Source organism: Podarcis liolepis (assembly GCF_965112155.1).
Source record: "Podarcis liolepis genome assembly, chromosome: 7".
NCBI classification, from domain to species: Eukaryota; Metazoa; Chordata; class Lepidosauria; order Squamata; family Lacertidae; genus Podarcis; species Podarcis liolepis.
This window is the reverse complement of record NC_139561.1, coordinates 64,897,190-64,923,197: the sequence shown is the minus strand read 5'-3', so window position 1 is coordinate 64,923,197 and position 26,008 is coordinate 64,897,190. Positions and strand designations below refer to the sequence as shown.

The 26,008-nt window shown below is 42.9% G+C and overlaps 1 protein-coding gene and 1 long non-coding RNA gene across 3 annotated transcripts in view; one reads left to right on the top strand and one right to left on the bottom strand.

Moving 5' to 3' along the window:
• The window catches only part of LOC310710776, a 43,937-nt gene extending 41,639 nt beyond the window's left edge, over nt 1-2,298 (bottom strand). The window contains exon 1 of the long non-coding RNA XR_014528233.1: nt 2,161-2,298. This is a non-coding gene — a long non-coding RNA (uncharacterized lncRNA). The remainder of the gene's footprint in view (nt 1-2,160) is intronic.
• MYOM3 (myomesin 3) overlaps nt 1-26,008 on the top strand; it is a gene marked incomplete at its 5' end in the record, with an annotated part of 59,416 nt that overhangs the window by 6,049 nt on the left and 27,359 nt on the right. Inside the window, 14 exons of one of the 2 annotated variants that reach the window (XM_083511755.1) lie at nt 914-1,073; nt 2,496-2,653; nt 3,226-3,321; nt 3,978-4,066; nt 6,062-6,106; nt 15,709-15,849; nt 16,374-16,535; nt 17,587-17,728; nt 17,814-18,013; nt 19,521-19,577; nt 20,918-21,045; nt 23,337-23,520; nt 24,093-24,267; nt 25,745-25,866. In XM_083511755.1, the coding sequence (XP_083367881.1) occupies nt 914-1,073; nt 2,496-2,653; nt 3,226-3,321; nt 3,978-4,066; nt 6,062-6,106; nt 15,709-15,849; nt 16,374-16,535; nt 17,587-17,728; nt 17,814-18,013; nt 19,521-19,577; nt 20,918-21,045; nt 23,337-23,520; nt 24,093-24,267; nt 25,745-25,866 (1,859 nt within the window). Of the gene's footprint in view, nt 1-716; nt 1,074-2,495; nt 2,654-3,225; nt 3,322-3,977; nt 4,067-6,061; nt 6,107-15,708; nt 15,850-16,373; nt 16,536-17,586; nt 17,729-17,813; nt 18,014-19,520; nt 19,578-20,917; nt 21,046-23,336; nt 23,521-24,092; nt 24,268-25,744; nt 25,867-26,008 lie in introns of those variants that run through there. The other variant, XM_083511754.1, reaches the window with a different exon arrangement.

Here is a 26,008-nt window from a genome sequence, read left to right as displayed (position 1 = left end):
CTAGAGAGAGAGGGAGCCATGTTACAGTGCTCCGTGTGTGTTTATATGGAAATAAAGTAGATTAGCCAAAATGCTGAGTTGCTGAGGTCTGTTACGCAAGCTGAGAAGACTCTGCGGATCCCTAAGTGTGCCAATGTCTGTTGGCATCGGTCGCTGTGATATTCGGGCAGAAGAAAGCTTTTGAAGCTCCCGGACGATCAACCAGGAGGGAGAGAACATGCCAGTCGGGCATGTGTCTCTGCCAGGGTCCTACTCGAGTGTAGGACGAACTCCTGACAGCAAGTTCCTTTATTTAGCAGAGTGCATTCCCCCCTACACAGCAGAAAACTAGTTGAAAACTCATGTGAGTTTCTTAAGTGATTCAGTCTGGCTTGTCCAGATTGAAATGTGTTCTAATATTTTCCTGATAAGACCCTTTGAATCCCTCCTAAAAGAATAAAGACACCACAGTCTTATTCATAAGCAGTAAAAAGAAAGTTTACTCACGATCAGGCAAAGCAAAATGTGATCCCTGAAGGCAGGCTTTAGGCTTAAAGTTACGAACGTATAAAAGAGGTGTACCCCATAAGGAAGATGACCTGAGGGACTGCTTGGCTGGCAGCCAGCAGTTCATTCCAAGAAGTTTGCAGGACGAAAGGAAGATGGAAGAGGAGAGAGTGGCAGCATGCCTTGTCCTTTTACCAGGTCTGGAAAGGTCACCCCCACCCACTAGTCACATGGAAGGAAGGATGCTCCAGGCCAGGAGGAACAGGAAGTTTCGCCTGGCTGGACCAAACATTCCTTTGCATGTCCACTCTAGGAAAACAAGGAATGTTGTACTTGACTGCTCTCAGTGGATTACATCCCACAACCTGAACCCTGTGAGAGGACATGGAAAGCTGGATGCTATATATTTAATGCTTTCTGTCCCCAGGGAAATGAAAATGAGGCAGAAGACTACTGTTTTGGAGCTAGAGAAAAGAGGACAGAAGAGAGTTCGTTTTGGGAACGAAATGGAGAAACTGGAGAAAACGGTCATTCAGAACTGCCGGGCCTTGCGTGTGAGAGCTGACAAAAAGGCTCTGCGGAGGAAGGTAAGGGGAGGATCAGCTTAAAGTGGGTTGTTTGAGAGTCAAGAGCCAGTAGCATCCACAGAGGCAAAGTTCATTGGGCGGATACAAACTTTCAGTGATACTTTTGCATAGCATTTCAACTCACATCCAACCACCAGCTTGGGGCCAGTCTGGAAGCTTGCAAATTGTACTATGAAGATCAGCCTCAAGGCTGCAGCTTTGCGGAGGAGGAATGTCTGGCTGTGCGCATGTGTGGATACTTTTCCATTGCTTTCTGGCAGTGATTTCTGCCCGAGCAAGAGATTAAAGTTATGTATGTTAGATGGGACAAGAAAGGGTCAGCGCTGCGTGGTTTGAGAAAAGAGAGCCTGACTGTTGTATGTAGATACTCTGTTGTTATAGCAAGTGGGTTAACAACCAGCAGGTAAAATAACCAAGCCAGGAAGGAATCTCAGTGTTCATTGACACCTCCTGGTTAGTTCTGAGTCCTGAAGCCCCTTCAGCCCCATATGCGCTATACATTTAAAGCAGTTTCATCTCACTTTAAACAGTCATGGCTTCCCCCAAAGAATATTGGGAACTGTAGTTTAAGGGTGCTGAGAGTTGTTAGGGGACCACCATTACCCCACACAGAGCCCCAGAGAAGGTGGATTTACTGTTAAACCATTCCAACCATTGTAGCTCTGTGAAACAGTACATTATAAGATAAAGGAACGTGTTAGATTTCCAAAATTGTGGACATGCGACTTCCATACAGTGGCCACTTATATATCTCCAGAAAGGATGGGGCTGCTCTCCGCTAACATTTACTTGGAATAGATCTGCTGAAATTAATGGACCCAAGTTAGCAATGACCATTAATTTCAATAGGTCAACTCTGAGTAGAAGTTAGTTGGATCCAGCCCAGGAGGACAAGTATCTGCATATAAGGATTTATATGTATAGATGCAAATTTCTATGATTTAAATAGAAATACTGTGACAGGTAAGCTGCATGTCAGACATCATCCTGTAAATCATTTGTTTATATCCCACACTTTTCAGTGGATATACCTTTCCAAGCTACAAAGGTATATATTTGGATTTAGTGCACCGAGGCGGCATCTTACCTGCACAAACTTAAAATTTACAGTATGCTCCTGAATCCCTCCCATGAAAGGCTGACAAACTTAAGCTTCCTGGGAGAGCTGTTCCATGAGATACTTTCACAGGCTTGACGCTCTGTCTGAAGCCTTTGAGAGCTGCTGCCAGTCAGTGTACACGATACTGAGCTAGATGGTCTAATAGTCTGACTCCATATAAGGCAGCTTCCAGAAAGGGCCTGGCTGATTATTCTGTAGCAGAAAACAGAAGGGTGTTAAGAGTTGCCTGCCCAGTTCCTGCAAGTATATTTATAGAACACTAAGATAAAAGGTTTTTAAGCTGTTTGTGGTCCTTGTCCTAGGCTGAAGCAAAGGCACAGTTGGAAAAGGAGGTCATGGAGCTGCTTTCTTGCCGGCCGCCCATGTTCTGGATCCCTCTCCGGGCTCACGCAGTCTGGGAAAGAATGAGCGTCAAACTGGAATGTACAGTTCTGGCTTCTCCTCTGCCAGAGGTGACTTGGTGAGTGGGCAGAGATGGAAGAATTCAGTTTCAAGAGTCCCCTGCAATTAAGGCTGCAGGTGCGGAATGTTATTCAGTCTGCATTTAAAGGTGACCCTGATAAAACCACTCTTTTTGCAGCAATATGCAAAGGGAAACCCCGTCATTCTTTTGGCATTCATACTTCTCTGAAACTTGAAATGAAGTTCTCCAGCCAAGTAAAGTGTATGAAGATGTATCTGCTTGGTTAAAGCGTGCACACAAATGCATTTATTAGTGAAAATGACACAAAATGCATTATATTAGGAGAGATGGCTTGCAAAACAAAATGTTTATTTTAAAAAAACTGCACACAGAAATATGCTTCTTAGGGGAAATTGGCACTAAAATGCTGACAAATTGTCGTGAGGACTTTCTTCCGTTTCTTAAAAAATCACAGATTGTTGGGGAAACATGGAGCACTGAATTTAAAATTGGCAAAACGATAAACTTAGATAACCAAAATTTACAGATTCATCCATCCTTACCTGAAATCTGGCCTTGCTGCTTCTTTTCATGTCTCTGTGTTTGTTTGTTTATTTGCACCTGACTAGGTATAAAAATGGAGTTCGGATTGACCCTCGTCTGGCTCCAGCGGGGAAATATAAGATGAAGAATGAGTTTGGAATGCTGACTTTGGACATCAGCAGGTAACGGACTTGCATGAAAGCAAGGAAAAGCCAGATTGTGTTTTATCTTTATTGAAACATCAGGTGCCATTTCTCCTCTGAGCTCTCTGCAGAATGTCTTAATAGTCCAACCCACAGGTATTAAAAATAAGCACACACTTGTATATTAGAAATCGGGGCTTCTGGACTGAAAGCCGTGTGGCACCCCAACACTTTCAAGAGACTGCGACCCTCCCAGCCTCTTTGTCTATCCCTTGATATTCTCCCTAGACCACGCCCCATCCCAAGCCCCGCCCCCTCCCTGGCCCTCCTCTTCACCCTACACAAGTGCCTTTGCCTAGCTGGAATGGGTCCTTGAAGCACAATGATGGCTCTTATTTCCTGGCTGAAGGATGAAGGTGTGTGTATATGTATAGGTGTACCTTTCACTTTTGTGCGGCTAGAATACAGCCTAGTCTGCAAAGTTAAGAATCTCCACGTCAATTGCTCCACCCACCTTTGCCTCTGGCCCCAACCACCACTTGAATGTGGCCCCCAGAAGGTTCCCCTCAAGAAATTGCGGCCCTCTGGCTGAAAAAGGCATCCTATTCCTGCCCTTGGACTGGCGCTCATTGCTGTTGAGGCCTCTTGGGGCCCCCTCAGAGCCAGGTGCTTTTAGCTTCCTCTCTTTCTTTCAGGTGCTCCTTGGACGATTCTGCTGAATACAGTGTAGAAGTGAAAAACGCTTATGGCGAAGCCTACTCATTTGCCACAGTGCTCGTCAGGAGTAAGTGGATGTGGGAAAGGGGGAAGAGATTTTCTTTTCTCTCTAAAATGCTTTAGGACTCTCTCAGGAACCTTCCTTGCAGCTTCCGCGTTGCAAAATGTTTGGGGTTTGCACATCATGTTTGTTTCTCATTTGCGAGGAGCTAATATTTTAGCGTGGTAAAAGCTGTGCTTCTGGACTTCCTGCTTATTGACATTAGGCAGGTGGCCATGCTGTATCGTTTTAGACTCCTGTGGGAAAACCTGTTTATCTCAGCAACCCTACCTAGGCAATATAATTGAGTTATGCATATGTTTTTTAAAGTTTTACTGGTGTTTATGTTTCATAGAAAAATTTGTTTTGACCTTGTTTTATTGATAATTTAGTTTTTGTTCTAAATTCTTCCGCTTAGAAGCCACCTTGGCAAGTAAGCAGTATATAAATTAATAAACCATCATCATAATGATAAAACAAAATTTTTGTTCAGGAGCCTGAAGAAGTTCCTTGCAGTAAAAATGGAAATGGAAGACTTTCCAAGTGATGCAAAATTACCTTAATCTGCTGTTATAGCAACGACCCATTGTAACAGAAGCAACATATAATTTAATCATCCACAATGTTTACCAGATTGTTTCCCGTGTTTACTTTGGTTGAGGCCCCATCTGTTCCATTATGGATCCCTGTAACCCACTGGGATTTTCCTTTGGTGGTATATAGGAGAATTTCCTCTACAGCTATGAGGCCAAGACAGTGAGATCTGCGAGTGACCTCTAAGCACATTGTGGATACATAGGGCCTCTCTCTTGGGCAGCGTTCTGGTGCTGTCCAGATGTTCTGGACTACAGCTCCCATGATCCCTGGGCATTGGCCATGCTGTCTGGAGCTGATGGGAGTTGCAGTCCAAAGTATTTGAAGGGCAAAAGTTGCTCTAGATATCTAATGTGAGTTAGCAGACCTGCTGCCTTCCAAGAGTGCCTACCTTCACTTATGCTCTGCCTGTATACTTCAAAATAAACCAAACAATGCAGAACCCTCCAAGGCTTTAGCACCCTCTCATCCAAAGGAAACCCACCAGAACTGCTTCTGGAATTCTTCAGTGTTGATACGAGCACAGGAAGCTGCCTTATTCCAAGTCAGCCCATGGACCCATCTAGCTCAGGATTGTTGCTGCACAAACTGTTAGCAGCTCTCCAAGGTTTCAGACAGAGACTGGTCTTTCCCAGCCCTACCTAGAGAAACCAGAGATTGAACCTAGTCCTTTTGCATGCAAAACTACTGAGCTATGACCCTGGGGGAAATGGGGAATGTGAACACTGCTTTGGAGGATCTGCTGATCAGCTCCTGGGCATTATTACTTAGACTCTGAAAACTGAAATACAATTCTATAAACCAGGAACTGGGAACCAATGGCCCTCCAGATGTTGTTGGATTCCAACTCCAGTCATCCCTTACCATTGGTTGTGCTCACTGAGGATGACCAATGACTTCTGAAGGGCCACAGATTGTTCATCCCAGCTATAAGTATATATAATGCCATTCCGACAAAAGAAGAATGGCAGACGAAATTAATGGACTATGCAGAACTGGACAAAATGACAGGAAGGATTTGAAACCTGAGGGACCAAGATTTACAGAAGATTGGAAGAAGTATATGAATTATTTGAAGAGCAACTGTAACCAACAAATTACGCTAGCAGGACTACAAGAAGTTTTGTAAGGAGAAATATATGAAGTGTTACAAAGTAGAAAAAGATAGAGATATTGGTTATGAGTTTGAAATGTAATAGGGAAAATAAGAAAATAAGAAATGCATATTAAGAGATTAGATTGGAAAATTTTCAGACAGGACTGATGGGAGTCAAAAAAATTGAATAAGATGTAAAAGTATGTTTAATTACTGTTGAAAATGATATGTTAAAACACTAATAAAAATTTATAAAAATAAAATAAAAAATAAGTATATATAATACCTATCTCATCAATTCCCTTCCTCTCTCTCTTTTTTTTTTTTGGTAGAATATTATGGAAAGGAGTCTGGATTTGACTCAGAGATATATAAAAGTAAGTACAAAACTTTTATTCTTTTGTGGTTTTCTCTATATTGGTTTAGCCTGGCATGTGACTTCATAGTACAGTTTGGGGCCATTTTGTTGCCCAAATGATGAGATGGGAATACTGGGGAGAAAGCAGTTGCATAGGTAGCCAGGGGCGGAGGGGGGCACCCATAGGGCGTCACGGGGCTCTGTAGGGCAGCACGGGGTCTGCAGTGTTTTAAGTTGGCTGCTGTGTGTCAGGGGAGTTTGCGGACACCACTGCAGTTCCTCAGGGGGCTCAACAACTTCGATTTCCCCCAAAAAAGCTCAACATCTTTGGTCCGCCCCAGGTGCTGCCAGGGGTTGCTATGCCACTGGAAGAATGTCTAAATGGTGACTGGGAAGCAGGTCTATGTCTGTTCTGTGGAGAGAGAGAAAGGTTCCTGTTCCAAATAAGCTTTACTCTAGGGGTTGCCAACCTTTCAGGGCCTGTGGGCACATTTGGAATTTTGAGAGAGTGTTGTGAGCACCAGTCACAAAATGGCTGCCACAGCAGACGGCAGGGGCACTGGGTCACGGAGCTAGGGCCGGCTGGCACTCCTGCGACGCCACCCCATAGCCGGACGCATCTGTTTGGGAAAATAAAAAGATTTGGAAAACAAACAGACACACTCTGAATTGAAGAGGCTGGAAAAAACCTGCAGTATGTACAGTCTCTGGTGCAAAAGATCGAACTTCAAAGAGATCCTCATCATGATGTTTGAAATATGGAGGGGCTTGGTATGTAAAAAAAACATTCTTTTATCCTTAACATCAACAATCCGTAATGCATGCCAAGTCTCATTAAGAACTTAAATTGCTCTTCAAAAAGTGAGTTCAGATGGACTTTCTTTTTTTTTTTTTTTAATGCATTTTTATTGAAGTTATACACAAAAAACAGATATATATGAAAATACAGAGAAAAAATTACAAAGAAAAAAAAAAGAAAAAAAAGAAAAACCACACATCCGAAAAAAGAAAGACACACAATCTGAACTTCCCTCCATCCTTTTGATAAGTATCAAATATCTCCTTCCATTACGTATTTGATTTTCAATCTATAGTCTTAAATTCACTCGCTGGTCGTATTGTTCTAACCCCGTCAATTCACTTTAAGCATTTATTCCAATATATTTCCAAAATTTACTCCATTTTTTCAGAAATTTCTGTTCATCCTGATCTCTTATTTTACCTGTTAGTTTGTCAAGCTCAGCATAGTTTACCATTCTAATCTGCCAGTCCTTTATGTTGGGGATGGTTTCCACTTTCCAATATTGTGCCAACATAATTCTCGCTGCTGTGGTGGCGTAGAGGAATATCGTCCTATCTTCCTTTTTAATTTCTTTATCCATCATTCCCAACAGGAAGGCTTCAGGCCTCTTGGGAAAGGTATACTTAAATATTTTTTTAAGTTCATTATAAATTAATTCCCAAAAGCCTTTCACCTTTTTACATGTCCACCATAAATGATATAGGTCACCCTCCACCTCGCCACATTTCCAGCATCTCTTATCCTTTAATCTATACATTTTGGCCAATTTCACAGGGGTGTGGTACCATCTATATAGCATCTTCCAGATATTTTCTCTCAATGCCATACATGCTGTGAACTTTATGTTACAATTCCAAACTTCTATCCACCTTTCAAAATCAATGTTATAACCAAAGTCAATTGCCCATTTAATCATTGCCTCCTTCACCTCCTCATCTTTTGTGTACCACTCTAGTAATATATCATAAATTCTGGACAGGGTTTTATTTTTGCCTTCTATTACTTCTATACTAAATTTTGATTTTTTATCATCAAAACCCGCCTTCCTCTTATCCTCTTTTAACAAATCATTCACCTGGTGGTATTGCAGCCAACCAGTGAATAAATTTTTTATTTCTTCATAAGGTCTGAGTTTGGGCCCTTGGTCAGTTTTTCTTAACATTTCTTCATAGGTGGCGTTTATCTCCTCCATATTTATTTTCTTAATCGTTAAGGCCTCTATTGGTGAAATCCACCATGGGGTCTTTCTTTCGAGGAGGTTTTTGTTCCTTTCCCATGCTTGATATAATGGTCCCCTAAAAATATGATCTAAGAAACTCTTGTGAACTTTCACTTTCCCATACCAAAGGTATGAATGCCATCCGTACCAATTATTAAAGCCTTCCAGGTCCAGTAGCTCTCTATTCTCCAGTTTTATCCAATCTTTTACCCAATATATACAAGCCGCTTCATAGTATAAACTTAGGTCCGGGAGAGAAAAACCCCCTCTTTCTTTTTTGTCTATCAAAATTTTCATTTTTATCCGTGGCCTTTTCCCCTGCCAAATATACTTTGCCAAGGCTCTCTGCCACTCTTTACATTGTTTTAGGCCTTTAAGTATGGGGATGGTTTGGAATAAAAATAACATTCTAGGCAGAATGTTCATTTTAACAACAGCTATCCTCCCCAAAAAGGAGAGTTTCATCCTCCCCCAAATTTCCATGTCTTTCTTTATACTCCTCCAGGTGGCATCGTAATTATCCTTGTATAAATTTATGTTCTTAGCTGTAACCCAGATCCCAAGATATTTCACTTTCTTAGCTACCGCAATTTTGGTCTTTCTTTCTAGATCTATCACTTCTTCCTTTGTTAAATTTTTAACTAACATTTTGGTTTTGTTTTTATTTACCTTAAGTCCTGCCACGGCTCCAAATTCGTCAATTTTTTGTAAAGCTTCTTTTACGCTGTTTTTTGGGTCTTCTAAGGTTAGTACAATGTCATCTGCGAAGGCCTTGATTTTGTATTCCCTCTTTCCTACCCTGACTCCTGTGACTTCTGTTGCCCCCCTCAGTCTCTCGTTTAGTATTTCTAATACTGTTATAAACAATAGAGGGGACAGGGGGCAGCCTTGTCTAGTTCCTTTATATATACTAAAATATTCTGTTGTGGTGTTGTTTATTACCAATTTTGCCTTCTGTTCCTTATATATAGCTTCTATGCCTTTTCTAAATTTCTCTCCCATTCCCATCATTTCCAAACTTTTCTTCAAGAAATCCCACGAGATGTTATCAAACGCTTTCTCAGCATCTATGAATACCAAGGCCGCTTGTCTATCTATACTCATATCCAAATATTCAATAATGTCTATCAAGTTCCTTACATTGTCCCTTAGTTGTCTCCCTGGGAGGAAGCCCGTTTGATCTTTATGTATTCTGTTGTTCAAAACCTTTTTTAGTCTTTCTGCCATTATATCTGCAAATAGCTTATAATCATTATTTAGTAGTGAAATTGGCCTATAGTTTTTCACTTCCAAAGTATCTGCCTCTTTTTTGGGAATCAAAGTAATATATGCTTCCTTCCAGGTATTCGGGATCCTTCCTTCCTTTAATATATTATTCATCACTTCACCTAACACTGGGGATATTTGGTTACTTAGTGTTTTATAATATTTGGCTGAGAGCCCATCTGGGCCTGGCACTTTCCCATTTTTCATCTTTTTAATCGCCTTCTTTATCTCTTCTTGGGTAATTTCCTGGTCTAATATCTCTTTTTCTTCTTTTGGGATTTGTTTTAAATGATGTTCTTGCAAAAACTGCTCTATTTCTTGTTTTGTTTCCTTTCCTCTTTTATATAAGTCCTTATAATATTTTTGAAATATCTTCCTTATTTCTTTTGGCTCTTCCACAATCCTTTCTCCTTCCCTTATCTTACTAATCGTATTTTGTTTTCTTCTTTCTCTTATTTGCCACGCCAAATATTTGCCTATCTTGTTTGCGGATTCAAATGTCCTCTGGTTCATCATTTTAATTTTCCATTCTACCTCTTGATCAATTATTGTAGAAAGTTTAGCTTGTAATATCTTTATATTCTGTTTTGCGATCTCCTCACTGGGGTTGATGGTTAATTTTTTTTCATTTTCCATAATCTGTGTTAGGATCTGTTCCTTCTTTAACTCTTTTTCTTTTCTTACTTGGCTGTTTTTCTGTATTAAAAAGCCCCTCATAACTGCCTTTCCTGCGTCCCACACCGTCTCTATAGCAGTTTCCCCGTTTAGATTCCATTTAAGGTAATCTTCTATTGTCTCTATTGCCTTATTTACGATCTTCTGATCATTAAATAGAAATTCATTCATTCTCCATCTAGTTGTTTTAATATCCTTGCCTTTCAGCTCACTGTAAACCGCATTATGGTCAGATATAATTCTTGGGAGAATTTCTGATTTAATTAAATTCTGGGTTAATTCCTTCGAGATCCAAATGCTATCTATTCGCCCCCAGCTCTGATTTGGGTTTGAGAAAAAAGTGTATTGTTTTGTAGTGGGGTTTTTGAGTCTCCATGCATCAATTAATCCCAGATTATTTACCATGTCAAAAAAAGATCGCGGTAATTTACCTTCCTTCTTTTCTTGTTTTTTTGTTAGCTTATCTAAATTTGGAGACACCACCCCATTAAAGTCACCCATTAAAATCATTTTTTGATCCATCCATTCCATCAATTTATCTCTTAATTCAGAATAGAAAGCAGATTTTTTATCGTTTGGAGCATATATTCCAACAACAATTATTTTTTCTCCCTGAAACACCATCTGAACAATGATTACTCTCCCTTGATCATCTTTATATAATAGTTGTGGCTCATATTTTTCCTTAATATATAGTACCACCCCTCTTTTCTTCACTCTATCTGATGTCACAAAGTCTGCTCCCAGTCTCTTATTACATAATAGTCTCTTATGCTTATTTATTATATGCGTCTCTTGGAGGCATATTAAGTCATAATTCTTTTTCAATAATACATGTGTAATCTGGTTCCTTTTGTTTTTATTGTTCAGTCCATTCACATTCCAGTTTAGTATTTTTAACGTCATCTGTTCTGTAATATAAGTTAACTTATCAAACCTATGCGCAATCTACTGTTCTTTGTCTCCTTTCTCTAGTTCTTCTCCTTCTCCTTTTGAGCTCTCCTCTCTTTCTTCTTCTTCACTCCCCCCATTTTCTTCCCCCTGCTGGTTCCCCACCTCCTCCTCTCCCATCATTTTCCCCAGATCCTTCTCATATCTCCTTGCGAATTTTTGTAGTTCTGAGATGGTAGACAGTTTGAACTTTTTTTCTTTGAAATAGAATGAAATGCCTTCCGGAAACTCCCATCTGTACAGGATCCCATTTTTCTTCAATTGATTTGTTAATTTTTTATATGAGTCCCTCCTTCGAAGAAATCTCGAAGGAATCTCTTTATAAATAATAATTGGGTTTCCTCCAATATATAACCTTTTAACATAATTCTGTTTCAAAATTTCATTTCTTATCTCCAATGAATTAAACATGGCTATTACATCTCCTGGCAATTTTTTCCCTCTGGCTTTTGCCGATTTTATTCTTATTCGGAATATGTTTACCAGACCATGGTTTATCTCTTCTTCTTTTCTATCTAACCATATTGCCAGCTCTTTCACCACTTTAGCTCGGATATTCTCATTTAAGTCCTCTGCTATTCCTCTAAATTTTAAGTTAGATTGATTCTGGCGCATCTGTGTCATAGCCATGTTGTCCAACAACTCTTCCTGTGTTGCTCCTATCTCTTTAACTTCTAGTCTAATCCTGTCCATCTCTTTCTTACTGTCTTTCGCGTCCTTTTGCACCCTCTTCACTGAATCCTCCAAACCCTTAGTTCTTACCGAGAGATCCTTAACCTTTCCTGTCAATTCTCCCACCACTTCCCCCAGTTTCTTATCTAGGGTATCTTGAACCTCTATCAATTTTCTCTCAATATACTGTTCATTATTTTTAAATTCCTTTCTTATTTCGGCCATCAAGCTATCGTAGTCTCTGATTTCTCTTGCCTCCTTCCCCTCTTCTTGTCTTGAAGGCCTCCTTTCCGCTGGTGTTGCCACCCCCTTCTTAGAGCCGTTCGGCATTTGTATATTTGAGTTTAAGTCTTCCTAATATACTATAGGGGTAAGGTATAGAGGTAACCAGGCTAGCGTCCCTCGGATAATTGCAGCGAGGGTCCAAAATTAATTAGATTGATACAGTGCAAAAGTTAACTCTTATATAAGGTCAGGTAATAATAATGCAATACAATAATAGTACTATTTTGACTGGACCTAAGTCAAAACAGGTGTTTGAGTCCTCAAAGTCTTATGATTAAATATGGTAAGCACCTGGACCACCAAAGCACGATTCAGGGGATTCTCATGGGTAGGGGTTCTGCAAAGACATATTCTTTAACTTTGCATTCCGGGGTGTATGTCTCTTTAAGTCCCAAAAAGAGACAAGAGAGTCACAGCCGTCTCTGAAGACCAAGAGCGTAATAATAGTACGATTTTGACTGAGTCTAAGTCAAGACAGATGTTTGAATCCTCAAAACCTTATAATTAAATATAGGAAGCACCTGAACCACCAAAACGTCTCCAGATTTAGATGCTTCTCATGGGTAGGGTCCTGCAAAGGCGTAGTCTTTAACTTTGTCTCCCGGAGTGTATGTCTCTTTAAATCCCAAGGAGAGACAAGAGAGTCACAGCCGTCTCTGAAGATCAAGAGCGTATCCAATTGAATTAACGAAGGTGGGCCCCTTTCAGCTTGCACCGTATGGCAGTCTTTTCACAGTCTCACAGCCTTTAAACAAGGTTTAGGCACTTTAAACACAGTCTCACAGTTCCTATCTTTAAACACAGAGTGCAGCTAAGGCACCTATCTCCCCTACTCCGTTTGAGTCCCAATTCTCCCCAGTCCTGCCATTTAGAAACAGAGAAGCTTCCACTAAAATCCGTGCTGGCTGTAGCGCTCTCCTTCCCGATGAAACAGAAAAGTCTTTTTTTCCCCCTCTCTCTAAGCCGTTTAATAATTCCACTGTAACTGTTACCTTGCCTCTGACTTTATACTTTGTGTCTGAGGTCTTTCCACCACACCACACTCACTTGGCGGTTTGTTTTCTTCTTTTTTGTTTCCTCCTCTCTCCCAGCGTCTTGCTATACTCTCTTATCACCTTATCGCCAGAGATGGATTCCTCCTCCTTTTTCACCAACTTATTCCTTCTCCGCTGGGTTCTTATCAAAACATTCCATTAACCTTACCCTAATTGATGTTCTCCAATATTTTCTTTAACCTCCACTGCTTTTTCCACAGTGTTTTTGTAACTCCTTCCCAGCTTCTCCACTGCTGTTGGAGGTCCGCCGCTTTCCCTCGGAGCTTGAGGCTTCACAGCATGGAGTTGTTGCCTCCCCTTTACGCTGCAGCTCCAGCCTTGTTAAAACGCCGGCAACACAGGCGAGCACAGACAGCGTCGCAGGGTGCTTGTCCCCCAGGATTCCCTCCTGTGGTTTCAGGGTTCACGTAGCCTTCATGACCCCTCTAAATCTCCACGCTGTTCGAGACTCCCCCGGAGGGGTTATCTCGCGCTCCTTTTCCGTGGCCGCGGCGTCCCGGAAGTCTATCTCAGATGGACTTTCATATATAATTGGGATCTACTTGCAGCCACTTCTCTTCTAAGACCGGAAATGTCTGTTAAAGATGAAAACAAAGGACAAAAGACAAAATGGCGTCCCCCACCACGTCGTTATTGAATATCTGAAATACTTCCCTGATTAAGAGAAACAGGAGATAACGGATGGTTGGTTATAAAGACTGGGAGCAATATTACATATACAACTGTTTGCAAAAAGATGTTTTTTTGATTACGAGCGAGAGAGGGGGCTAAATGGATGTCTGGCAGCCCCCCTCTAGGGCCCGGAGGGGGGACTGGGAAGATTCCAAAGGCCAATTGCTAACTGTATGATATATGGCTACATTGCAAACAGTCTGTTTAAGATAAATCAACAAGGAGGGTACAGAAGGAAATTTCTCTCTGTCTCTTTGATAACACCTGGACGGGAAAGATTAACGATCTGGGAGCTGCCAAAATAACAACTCTCAAAGAGCTGGACAGAACTTTGAAATTGGATGCAATTAAATGAAGCGGTGCAATGAAAAAACAGCTGAAGGAGTACAATATCTGCACTCCATAGGGGGGAAAAAGTATCGGTTTTCTGACATGAATGAGGATCGTAGAACCAGAGTCAAAATGTGGAAGGGAAAAATCGGACATGGAATTATGAATAACATTGAGGATGATGAAAGGCAGGACTATGATGTTGAATGTGCTTCGAAATTCAGACCGTGGGAAGTCAAAACAAAATTATTACAATTTGGAAGACAATTGGACCTTTTTTATTTTAGTTTTTTATTTTTATTGGATCTGATTTGATATGTTAATTGGATGTTTTTATTGGAAAATTAATAAACGCTTTAAAAAAAACAAAAAACAAAAACAAAATGGCTGCCACAGGATTTGTGGCACAACACGTTTGCTCATGGAGAGAACCTCTTTGTACTTGTTCAGAATGGAAGAAGGAGGGTAGGTGCAAGCAACTCAGGATGAATGCTAGAAGCTACATAACCTCCCTGCAAACATACCAGAATGAATGTTCAATAAAGTCTGCACACTGTATAAACTCCAAGTAACCGTTTTTGTAAGCAAATCAGGATAAATGCTCAATAAACAAGTTGTCTGGAGGAGCCCTAAAGTGGGTTTAAAAATAGCATAGATATGATTGGAGGAGGGGGTTGTATAGATGCCCAATAAAAATAATGAATGAGTCAAACACAGCAGTTCCACACTTTCCTTAAACTGGATGCAAAGAGCAGAGATTAGCTCCATGCACTGTCTTCTGCTTGTGAGCTTGGCTGTTTGTGGCAGCCGAAAGCTGCAGACGTCTAGAGAGTTCTAACAGAAATGGAAAACCGGAGCAGAAATTGTTACAATTCACATGTTCATTAGAATTCAGGAATGGAAATGGTTGGGTTTTTTGATCTGCAAACGTGATGTAAATAATTAGTTGTTTTCTGCATTGTGTTTTACATTTCACTTCCTCTGAAATGCATTTAAATTAATTAATTGCATCATTAATCACACTGGGATGTGGGTGGTGCTGTGGTCTAAACCACAGAGCCTAGGGCTTGCCGATCAGAAGGTCGGCGGTTTGAATCACCGCGACGGGGTGAGCTCCCATTGTTTGGTCCCTGCTCCTGCCAACCTAGCAGTTCGAAAGCACGTCAAAGTGCAAGTAAATAAATAGGTACCGCTCCGGTGGGAAGGTAAACGGCCTTTCTGTGCGCTGCTTTGGTTCACCAGAGGTGGCTTAGTCATGCTGGCCACATGACCTGGAAGCTGTACGCCGGCTCCCTCGGCCAATAAAGCGAGATGAGCGCCGCAACCCCAGAGTTGGCCACGACTGGACCTAATGGTCAGGAGTCCCTTTACCTTTACCTAATCACATTAGTTTTGGCCATAGGAGATAGCGAGATGATCAAAGTTAGGTTTTAGCAGAAGCTGAACTGTAGCTGAATGGAAATAGCACTGATTGTGATGAACAGATCGTCGAATCATAGAATTGTAGAGTTGGAAGGGACCACAAGGGTCATCTAGTCCAACCCGCCGCAATGCAGGAATCATGCCCACAGCTGTCCCTGGGTGGGCTCAGACCACCAACCTTTTGGTTAACAGCCACATGCACTGGATGGAAATCACTCTCTCCTTACATCTGGCAAGGCCAGATGCTCTTACCTAACATCTTCTCTTTTTAGAGTCACTCAGGGACCTGGAAGCTGACTTTGCTAGCACTCTGAGGCCTGTCTTTTCCAGAGAAAAGGAGCCCTTCACGCTTCGCTGCACTTTTACTTCAGACTTGCAGGAATACCAACGAGACATCCGCTGGTTCAGAGATGGTCTGTATTTGTAACCCCTCCCCCCCCAAAAAAAACCCACCATCCATGACTATTGCCATTTGACAAGTATTAAGAAAATCCTGGCCAAAGACATTTTGTTGTCTGAAGTGGGGCCCCAATACAGCCAACACTTCGGACCAGGGTTGGAATAATTTTTCAGCCTGAGGGCCACATTCCTTTACAGGGAACTTTTTGGGGGCCACATGGCTCCTGATGCAACACACCTGGTTCCTGGTACTACTTACAGGAAAATTTATCTTGGGGGTAAGGGGGGAAAGGCACCTGGCTTCTCCCAAATGAATGCTGGAAGAAGAGATTAAATGAATTTGGGGACGAAATTCTTAAGCAAATTATCCAAGATTGAGTGTTTATGCAAGAATACCCTCTGCATTTAATTTTCCATTAACATTCCCAAATAGCGCTGGAATTATAATTTCACATTCTGAAATTTTGCTACGTTTTAGCTCTGTTAGGAAGCCACCGACCAGGTACGTCCTCAGTTACCATCTTTCTCTTGCGCTCAGGTGAGTTGCTGAGAGATTCTGATCGCCGGCAAATAAAGTGTGAGGCCCAGGAGGCTTCCCTGACAGTCTCTTGCGCTTACAAAGAGGATGAAGGGTTTTACAGCATCCGCATACCGACACATGATGGGTACAACGAGCAAAGAGCTTATGTGTTTGTTAGGGGTAGGTGCACTTGTTTGCTGCTGTTTGGTGATGGCATTGTTGTATAATTGTAATTTACAAAGGCCCTAAAATGTCAATGGTCTGTATGGAACTAAAAAGAACGTAGGTCCTGCTTAGAGCCTTACAGTTTTTAGGGAGAAAGCAAAAGCAAAAGCACAGGTCAGTGGTAAGGAACCTCTTGCCTACAGACTTAGGTCCAGCAGGTCTTCCCATTTAGCCCATGAGGCTGTTTTGGCAAAGCCACATGCACCAGCCCTACACCTGATGCCATTGAGGATGTCAAGTGCATGGCAGGTAAAGATGCATCTGGGCTGAAAGAGGGTTCGCAAGTGCCAGCCATCAGCTGATCAGTGGCACCTTCACAGCTCCTTGCATCGTGCTTAGTGAGTGCCATCAATCAGCTGATTTTCAGGGCTTGCAAAGAAGAGTTTGGATTTGATATCCCACTTTATCACTACCTGAAGGAGTCTCAACACAGCTAATGTTCTCCTTTCCCTTCCTCCCCCACAACAAACACTCTGTGAGGTGAGTGGGGCTGAGAGACTTCAGAGAAGTGTGACTAGCCCAAGGTCATCCAGCAGCTGCATGTGGAGGAGCAGGGACGCGAACCCGGTTCACCAGATTACAAGTCCACCACTCTTAACCACTACACCACACTGGGTCTCTGTGCATACTGCTTTGCAAGCCCTCCTGATCATCTGACTGCCAGGGCTTCCGTGCACAGCGCTATGCAAATCCTGACAACCAACTAATTGTCAGGGTTTACAGAGCATTGTGCAAAAATGAGTCACCTGTTGTCATTGTGAGATCGAGTGAATGGTCCCACCTACCTTTCAAGCTTGGCCGGTGGGTGAGTGGGGGGAGATAAGGATCCAGTCCACAGGTCGGAGTCAGTTCCACATACCTACTGTAGGCAAATTTTGTACAGTGCCTTCTCTAAAACTTTACCATGCTTTCAAGGGCCAGAAGATAAAACTTGGGAGCCATTGCGGCTTGTGGGCCAACCTGACCTACATAAAACCATCTAAGCATGGTTTTTTCTTATCTTTAGATGCCGAGGCTGAAACTGCTGGAGCTCCTGGGTCACCCCTCAGTGTGCAATGCCATGACGTGAATAGAAACAGTCTCATACTTTCCTGGATTACTCCCAGTGATAATGGTGGAAGTCCTGTCATTGGGTATTACATTGAGAGGTCTGTCCTCAGAAGCCACAGATCTGTTATCTCTTTCTTTCCCAGATCATGTTGCACCCAAACTGTAAGGTCCTTCTTTTTCCAGGTGTGAAGCAGGCACAGACGAATGGGTATTGTGCAATGACAAGCTCGTGAAAGCGTGCAGATCTCCTGTTTTAGGTCTCACTGAAGGGAAGACATACCAATTCCGAGTAAAGGCCGTCAACCGTGCAGGCATCAGTAACCCATCGAAGGCCAGCGACCCAGTGACAATGATAGACCCAAATGACAGCAAAAGAGTGCTAAGTACATTGGGTTTTTAATTGCTCCAAGACAATTGCTATTTTCTTAACATCCAAGGCAGCCTCCAAGATCATAAAACCCACCAGTAATCCCAAATAAAACAATTTTAATGTTCAAAACACAGAACAATTACCGTGTCAGCAGACTTCAAGAGCAATAGATCTGTGCAGGACCACTCAGAATAATGTCACATGTCCTATCAAAAGTGGCTGGTGGGGGCAGTCATCTTCCCCCCAAGAATGCCCCGGGCAATGGCACTATGTCACAACAGAGCATCATTCTGGAAGGCATATGGGAATATCACTGGTCTGCTTTGAAAGCAGCTCAGCAACATAGTTTCCCCCCTTGTTTATGAAACAGAGAGAGAAGACAAAATCCTCCTCTACTTCTCTTCCACCTCGTCTTATTTATAAGCCCCCCTGACAAAAATTAACACATTTTAAACAACTCCCTAAGATTATTGCCATACCCCAAAAGTGACCAGGCAAAAAATCTAGGCTGATTATTCTGGCCCAGCCTAAAACAAGAAGAACAAAAAGACTAGCAACTGCAACACTTTGCATACAAGAGTCCACTGTAGTTCAAAATGCTGACAGTAAGGAAAGGGGGGACTTCTCCCAACTTTAAGGTCCCTTAAACCAAGGGTAGCCAAAGTGATACCCTCCAGGTGTTGTTGGACTTCACTTCCCATCATCCCTGACTAGTGACCATGCTGGCTGAGGCTGATGGGAGCTGGAGCCCACCAAAATCTGGAGGATGTCATGTTGACTATCTCTGAAGAATTCTGCCCCCTTGCAGTTTAGAGGACCCTAGGGGAGCAGAATTGGTCTTGGAGGATGCTCTCATCAGGCATGCATCCTCTGAACCCTGTTCCCTATTCCTCACCATGTAGGCTCCCACACCCACCAATTTAGCCTAGCACAAGCTTAACACAAGTCTGCATGATTGCTTTGGAAGCTGAAGAAGCAAGGGCACAAGCTTCAGCCTTCTAGCTTCTGTACCAGAGCTTTCCAAACTGTGTGTCACAACACATTAGTGTGTCAGCTGCAGCATTCTCACGAATGCTCCCCACACTCGTCCCGGGGCTGGAAAGGGGTTAGTTTAACCTCCGGTTTGCTAATAAAGCTTAACTACTGTGTTGCAAAATGATGCAAAACTGAATTACTGTGTCACGAAATGATGCATGTCTAAAAAGTCTGTCACCACCATGAAAAGTTTGGAAAGCTCTGTTCTATACCATCATTGGATGGTTGCTTAAGAGCTTTGGGACCAACTCATCCACTGTGCTCAAGGCTAACCCCCACTATGGATTTAAAGCAACTAAGAGGGGTGCAAGCTCACATATATGTTGTTTGGCCATAATGGGGCAGGTCAGTTCCCAGCCACAGCCCCCTAGTCAAGCCAGGTAGCATCCTGGCCATTCACTGCCCCCAAACGCAATTTGCAATTCTTTTCATGATTCCCCACTTATCCCCATCTCTTTCTCTTTCCCTCTCTGCTCCCTGTCTAGATATCCCTTATGATGACGGATTTAGGACAATTACAGTTTCCAAAGATGAACTGGAACGTAAGTTCGCATGTGACCTTTGTTCCTTTTCCCCACCAATGATTAATGTCGTGCCCGAGAACTTCTTTATATAACTAACAATCACTTAGGAGTTTAGCAGACTAGAAATGCCCAAATAACTATATTTTGCTCAAAGTGGAAGTGGCTCTGAATGGGCATTTCTGTTAAACAAGGGGTTTTCTCCAAAAACATTTACTTCCCTTGATTTCTCTGTATTTTAAATACCTCAGGAGCCCTAGTTCCTAGAAGTGGGGCGTGTGGTTGGGTGACACTGCAGAGCTGCCCTCCCAGCACCACCATCGCTGTTGCTTAACTGGATGGTGCTGGAGGGGGGGAGGGGGCTGCATGAATGCACTTAGGGCCGGCCCATGCATGAGGCACAGTGAGACAGTTGCCTCAGGCAGGAGACACAGGCTTTAAGAAGTGTGCCACTCACTGTCTCTTGCCACCTCCACCACCCACCACCTTCTTTTACTCCCTCACCGCATTTGGCGCACTGGGGCTGCCCTGGGCCACCTCCAGGCACCTGAGGAGGGAGCACAGAGAAGGAGACAATGGCAGGGGGGCTGCAGAGAAGGAGGGGGAGGCTCTACCAAAAGGTGGCATTTTCATTTTTTGCCTCAAGAGGCAAAACCCCCTGGGCTGGCCCTGGATGCAGCGATTGGACTTTAACCACTGCCCTATCCCATCCATGTCTAGCAGCAATGCTGGCGGCAGAGTTGAGGTACCATTGCTGCTGTCTCCTTTGAAAAACATTGGGCGTTGGAGCAGAATGAAAATTATATCCATGGGGTCTGATCAGTGGTGGCTAGGGATGGAAGGATCTGTCGATTTCATTTCTGCAAATCTCTCATTTTTCTTCAATTCAGTTCCGCAAGTTTCTGCAGCAATTGCCAGGGGTGTTTGTTTTCGTTTTCTGAATTTGCAGGTTTTCCTGAAAAAATCTCCAGGATTTTTGTTTTAAATTTCTCCTATCTGCAGTTTTGACTGATGTGCACACTTTTGCAAGCAACTTCTCATATAATGCATTTTCACCAATGTTCCCCTGATACATGCATTTTTGCAAATCTTTGGTTGGAGAATTCCATTGCAAAGTTCAGATAAGTTCAAAGTCTTTTTGAAATCTGGCTGTGTTCCAGTTCTCATAATGTTTCAGAAATGCGAATTTGATAAATTTGGCTTCAAACATGAATTTCTAGTTGTACTTCTCATCAGCTATTTTGGGGCCTGCTCCATCTGGTGACTTTTACCCATCTGGCTGTTAATTGGTCTTCCTTGCAAACACTTTTCTATTCCAAATTAAATTGCTGAAAGGTTGGCTTGTTGTTTTTCTCCCACAGCCAAGATCAAAGTCCCTTTGCCACCCACCAACGTTCATGCCAGTGAGATCAGGGAAGAATATGTTGTCCTCTCTTGGGATGAACCAGACCCTAGAGGCAAAGAGCCACTGAGTTACTATGTTGAAAAGGTAAGGAAAGGGCACAGAGAACATACAAGAAGCACCATCTGTTAGTTGCCAAGGATGCTGGAGAAGCCCATTGGAAATGGGAGTAGAAATTGCCGATGTTCCCTAATTCATCCCATGTCTGGAACGAAAACCAACCCAGCGAATGCAATCAGTAGCACTGCTCTCGCGTTTTTCAGTCTCAAACAATACCTAACAATACATTATTTAAGACTCCCCTGCCCACCCACAATGTGTATTGCATTTCCTCTGCGCTGTAATGAATGATGTGCAATAATGAAATGGTAAAGTGATTAATTAATTAATTGTTTGATTGATTGCATAACATTTCACCATAGTGGACAGCAAGAGGTCATTTTTGTTGGAAGCTGAACTGCAGCAGAAGGGAAACGGTGTTGCATCTGGCAAATACAGGACAGAACTGAAGTCAGTGCCGTCCTACATTCCTGTTAGTTGCTTCAAAGATCTTGTGAACATCTCTCTATATTTTTGCCCCGGCTTTTCCCTGACCTATAGGATTTGACTCTGTTATTTCTGTATTTCTCTCTCAACTGTTCATATTTTCATAATGTTCTTTTACTGCTTCGATTATAGTGCTGTTTTTATGCTACCTTTGTATACCACTGTGGTTTTTTAAAAAACAAAAACAAACAATAAATGGCCTCGAATGGCTTTTCAATTAATTAATAAAATTAATTAGAAATGGGCAAGGGCTTCCAAGTGTGCCATGGATTAATCCAGAAATGATTCAAATTGTTCAACCCCCCCCCCCAAATTGCAAGGACTTGGGTAATATTTCCAAGCTACTCTCTCATCTCCTTAGGCACCTTTGACTGGACTTAACCATCCAGGGATCCTTTACCTTTACCTGACTTATATGTCACTTTGTTGTTCTGAGTGCAAAGGTAGCAGCTTTTATGATACCTGCAGCTTCCCAGAGGCATCTGGTGGCCACCGTGAGAACAGGACTAGATGGGCCTTTGGATCTGATCCACCTCCAAGTGCTCCAAGCCAGGGGAAGGACAGTAGCTCAGTCATAGAGCAGCTGCTTTCCATGCCAAAGGCCACAGGTTCAATCCCCGAGCACTCCCAGGTAGGGCTGGGGATATCCCCTGCCTAAAACTGCTGCCAGTCAGTGCGGACAATGCTGAGCTAGATAAGGGGTCAGCAAACTTTTTCAGCAGGGAGCCGATCCACTGTCCCTCAGACCTTTTGGGACCCAAGTACCTAAAAGAGCACCTTCCCCAGTCTCAACCATCTTGGATCCTACGATCAGCAGGAGAGGCTTTGTTAGTGGTCCCACTACTGGAGGCTGCCCTGTTGGCATTGAATAATAATAATAATGCCTGCCCATCTGGCTGGGTTTCCCCAATACTCTGGGTGGTTTATAGCATATCTGAAAACATAATAAAAACATCAAGCATTACAGGGCTGCCTTCAGATGTCTTCTAAAACTTGTGTAATTGTTTATCTCCTGATGGGTCCTTTTCTGTGGTGGCTCCCCATTTGCAGAATGCCCTCCCTCTGCCACCCTCACTATTGACTTTCAGGAGAAATCTGAAAACCTTCCTACTTGCCCAGGCAGTGGATGGCAGAAATGCACAGTTCCTGGCAACCCCGAGGTCACTTGGTTGAGTTAATGTTTTTAGCTGTTTTTTGTTGTTGTTGTTTAGTCATTTAGTCGTGTCCGACTCTTCATGATCCCATGGACCAGAGCACGCCAGGCACTCCTGTCTTCCACTGCCTCCCACAGTTTGGTCAAACTTATGCTGGTAGCTTCAAGAACACTGTCAAACCATCTCGTCCTCTGTCGTCCCCTTCTCCTTGTGCCCTCCATCTTTCCCAACATCAAGGTCTTTCCCAGGGAGTCTTCTCTTCTCATGAGGTGGCCAAAGCATTGGAGCCTCAGCTTCAGGATCTGTCCTTCCAGTGAGCACTCAGGGCTGGTTTCCTTAAGAATGGATAGATTTGATCTTTTTGCAGTCCAAGGGACTCTCAAGAGTCTCCTCCAGCACCATAATTCAAAAGCATCAATTCTTCGGCAATCAGCCTTCTTTATGGTCCAGCTCTCACTTCCATACGTCACTACTGGGAAAACCATAGCTTTAACTATATTTTTAGAATGTTTCAAATGTTTTATCATTATGGTGTCTGCTGCCCTGGGCTCCTTCGGGAGGAAGAGTCATATATAAATCAGATAAACAACATTAATAATAATCCTTTATCCTTGTAGCGCTACTGTCTCTAGTTTATAGCAATTAGACACTGATAAATCACCCTTCCTATCTTCTCAGTCGATAGCAGGCAGCGACAGCTGGCAGATGGCTAATCTGGACACCCCAGTGAATTCCACAACATTCACTGTCTTTGATCTGGACAAAGGGAAGTCCTATTGCTTCCGAGTGCGGTCTGTGAACAAGTATGGAGTGAGCGAGCCTTCCTTGCCCAGTGAGCCCATCTCTTCTGGAGAAAAAATAGGTAATCTTTTTTTTAATGGATTTGTTTCAGTGAACATTTCTCCTGATGTACCTTGTATGCAGTTTTGCTTTTACAAGCAGTTTCCCCGAATATAAAACATTTTGGTATGTTATTTTCACCAGTATATAGTATATAGGGAAGTTTTTAATATTTAATGCTGTATTGTTTTTAACACTCGATTGGGAGCCGCCCAGAGTGGCTGGGGAAACTCAGCCAGATGGGCGGGGTATAAATAGATTATTATTATTATTATTATTATTATTATTATTATTATTATTACACTTTCCTCTAATATACACTTCGTTACAAACACATTGGTTGGAGAACTTCTTTGCAAAATTTAGAGAAGGGCAACTTTCAAAGGTTAGTTGTATATCAATTTGCAGATTGCTTCGGGAAATGCAAATTAGGTGTACTTGCATTAAAATGTGAACCACACCCAATTTCTTCCCCACCCCTACCCGTGGTTGATAGCAATAACACCCAACTTGAACCTGGAAGGAGCTGCAGAATAGGCTCCCAATAGCTGCTGTTCTTTGGTGATTCTATCCCTCTTCTTTTTCCTTCTTCAGCTCCCCTCCCACCTCCATCCCAGGTGCTGACCTTCAGAGACACAAACACTTCTGTTTTCCTGAAGTGGAGCAAGCCAAAGGAGGGCCAGGAACCACTTGGCTATTATATATATTGCCGGGAGGTTGGGACAGATGAATGGCAAACGGTCAACAATAAACCCGTCACATGTAATGAGTAAGTTGGTAAAGCAATTTGGTATCCCTCTCTGCATCTCCTCTCTGACCTTCTTTGAGGGCATGGGCTGGATCCTATCACCCAGTTCTGAGATTTGAAACAGGGGAGGGGAAAATTCCATTTGTTTGTACTATTTTATGACGGTATTGGGTTGGATACAGGCAGGTAAGTTAGCTAAACTGAGGTCCCATTGAAATCAATAATGAAAGGCGAATGATGACTTATTTGGAAGTCCCATTTATCTCAATGGGATCTAACTGTAACTAATGTACAGGGCAATCCTGTGCATGTCTACTCAGAAGTAAGTTTCACTGTGTTCATTGGAGATGTTCAAGACACTGTGATTCATGGAATCATAGAATCATGGAGTTTTAGGGTTGGAAGGGTCATCTAGTCCAACCCCCTGCAATGCAAGACTCTCAGCTAAATCATCCATGACAGATGGCCATCCAACTTCTGCTTAAAAACATCCAAGAAAGAAGAGTCCACAACCTCCCAAGGGAGTCCATTCCACTGTCAAACAGCTCTTGCAGTCAGAAAGTTCTTCCTGAAAATTAGTTGGAATCTCCTTTCTTGTAACTTGAAGCCCTTGGTTCAAGTCCTACCCTCCAGAGCAGAAGAAAACAAGCTTGCTCCATCTTCCATGTAAAGGCGGCGCAGTGGCTGCAGGAGCCCACCCACTGCCTCCCCCTCAGCTGCAGGGCGACGTAGTACCTGCAGACACTCGAGCCACCACATCACTCCCAGGAGAGACATGTGGCTCAGGCACACTGCAAGCCCCACGGTAAATGCCGCCCCCTGGGTAAGTGGCACCCAGTGCACCCACTCCTCCCCCTGCCCCCCTAGCTACACTGCTGACCCCTAGATCATTTTCACATGTACTACTAGTAAGCCAGGTGTCCCCCATCTTATATTTGTGCAGCTGGTTCTTCCTGTCTAAGTGCAGAACCTTACATTTATCCCTATTTGACTTCATTTTGCTAGCTTGGGCCCAGTTCTCCAATCAGCTAGTCGTTTTGAATTCACTAGGAGCTGCTCCAGAAACTCTTTTTATTGCATAATCATGATTACAGTCATACGTCGGGTTACAGATGCTTCGGGTTGCACACCACGCCTAACCCGGAAGTACTGGAATGGGTTACTTCTGGGTTTCGGCACTTGCGCATGCGCAGAAGCGCTAAATCGTGCTTTGCACATGTGCAGAAGCTCTGAATCGTGACCTGTGTGCACGCAGATGTGGCGCTGCGGGTTGCAAATGTGCTTCCCACACAGATCACGTTCACAACCTGAGCATCCACTGTACTTTTATTCATGGTGGTTATGTGCGATCCTGCTTTCAGTATTGTTTGTGTCTGCAAATGTTAATAAATAAATAAATAGGCTGAACACTGCAAGCACTTTTATATTCTGAGTTTGGAAGGTGACTTGTAAGGTGCTAAGAAATGACCATGCAGGGGGGGTTTCAATTGTTTATCAGGTTCACCGTTCCAGGGCTCAAAACAGGCAAAGAGTACGTCTTTTGTGTGAAATGTGTCAATGAAGCTGGCGTGGGTGACAGCTCCCCTGAATCAGATGCTATCATTGTGAGGCAGGCTATCTGTAAGTATTGTGTTTGAGGTGGGCACATAGCTGTCAACTTACAGATTTGAAAATAAGGGACCAGCAGCCTTGAAAATAAGGGACCAGCAGCCAAAATAAGGGACCTGCAGCCTCACCTGTTCTAGGCACTCCAGTCTTCCTG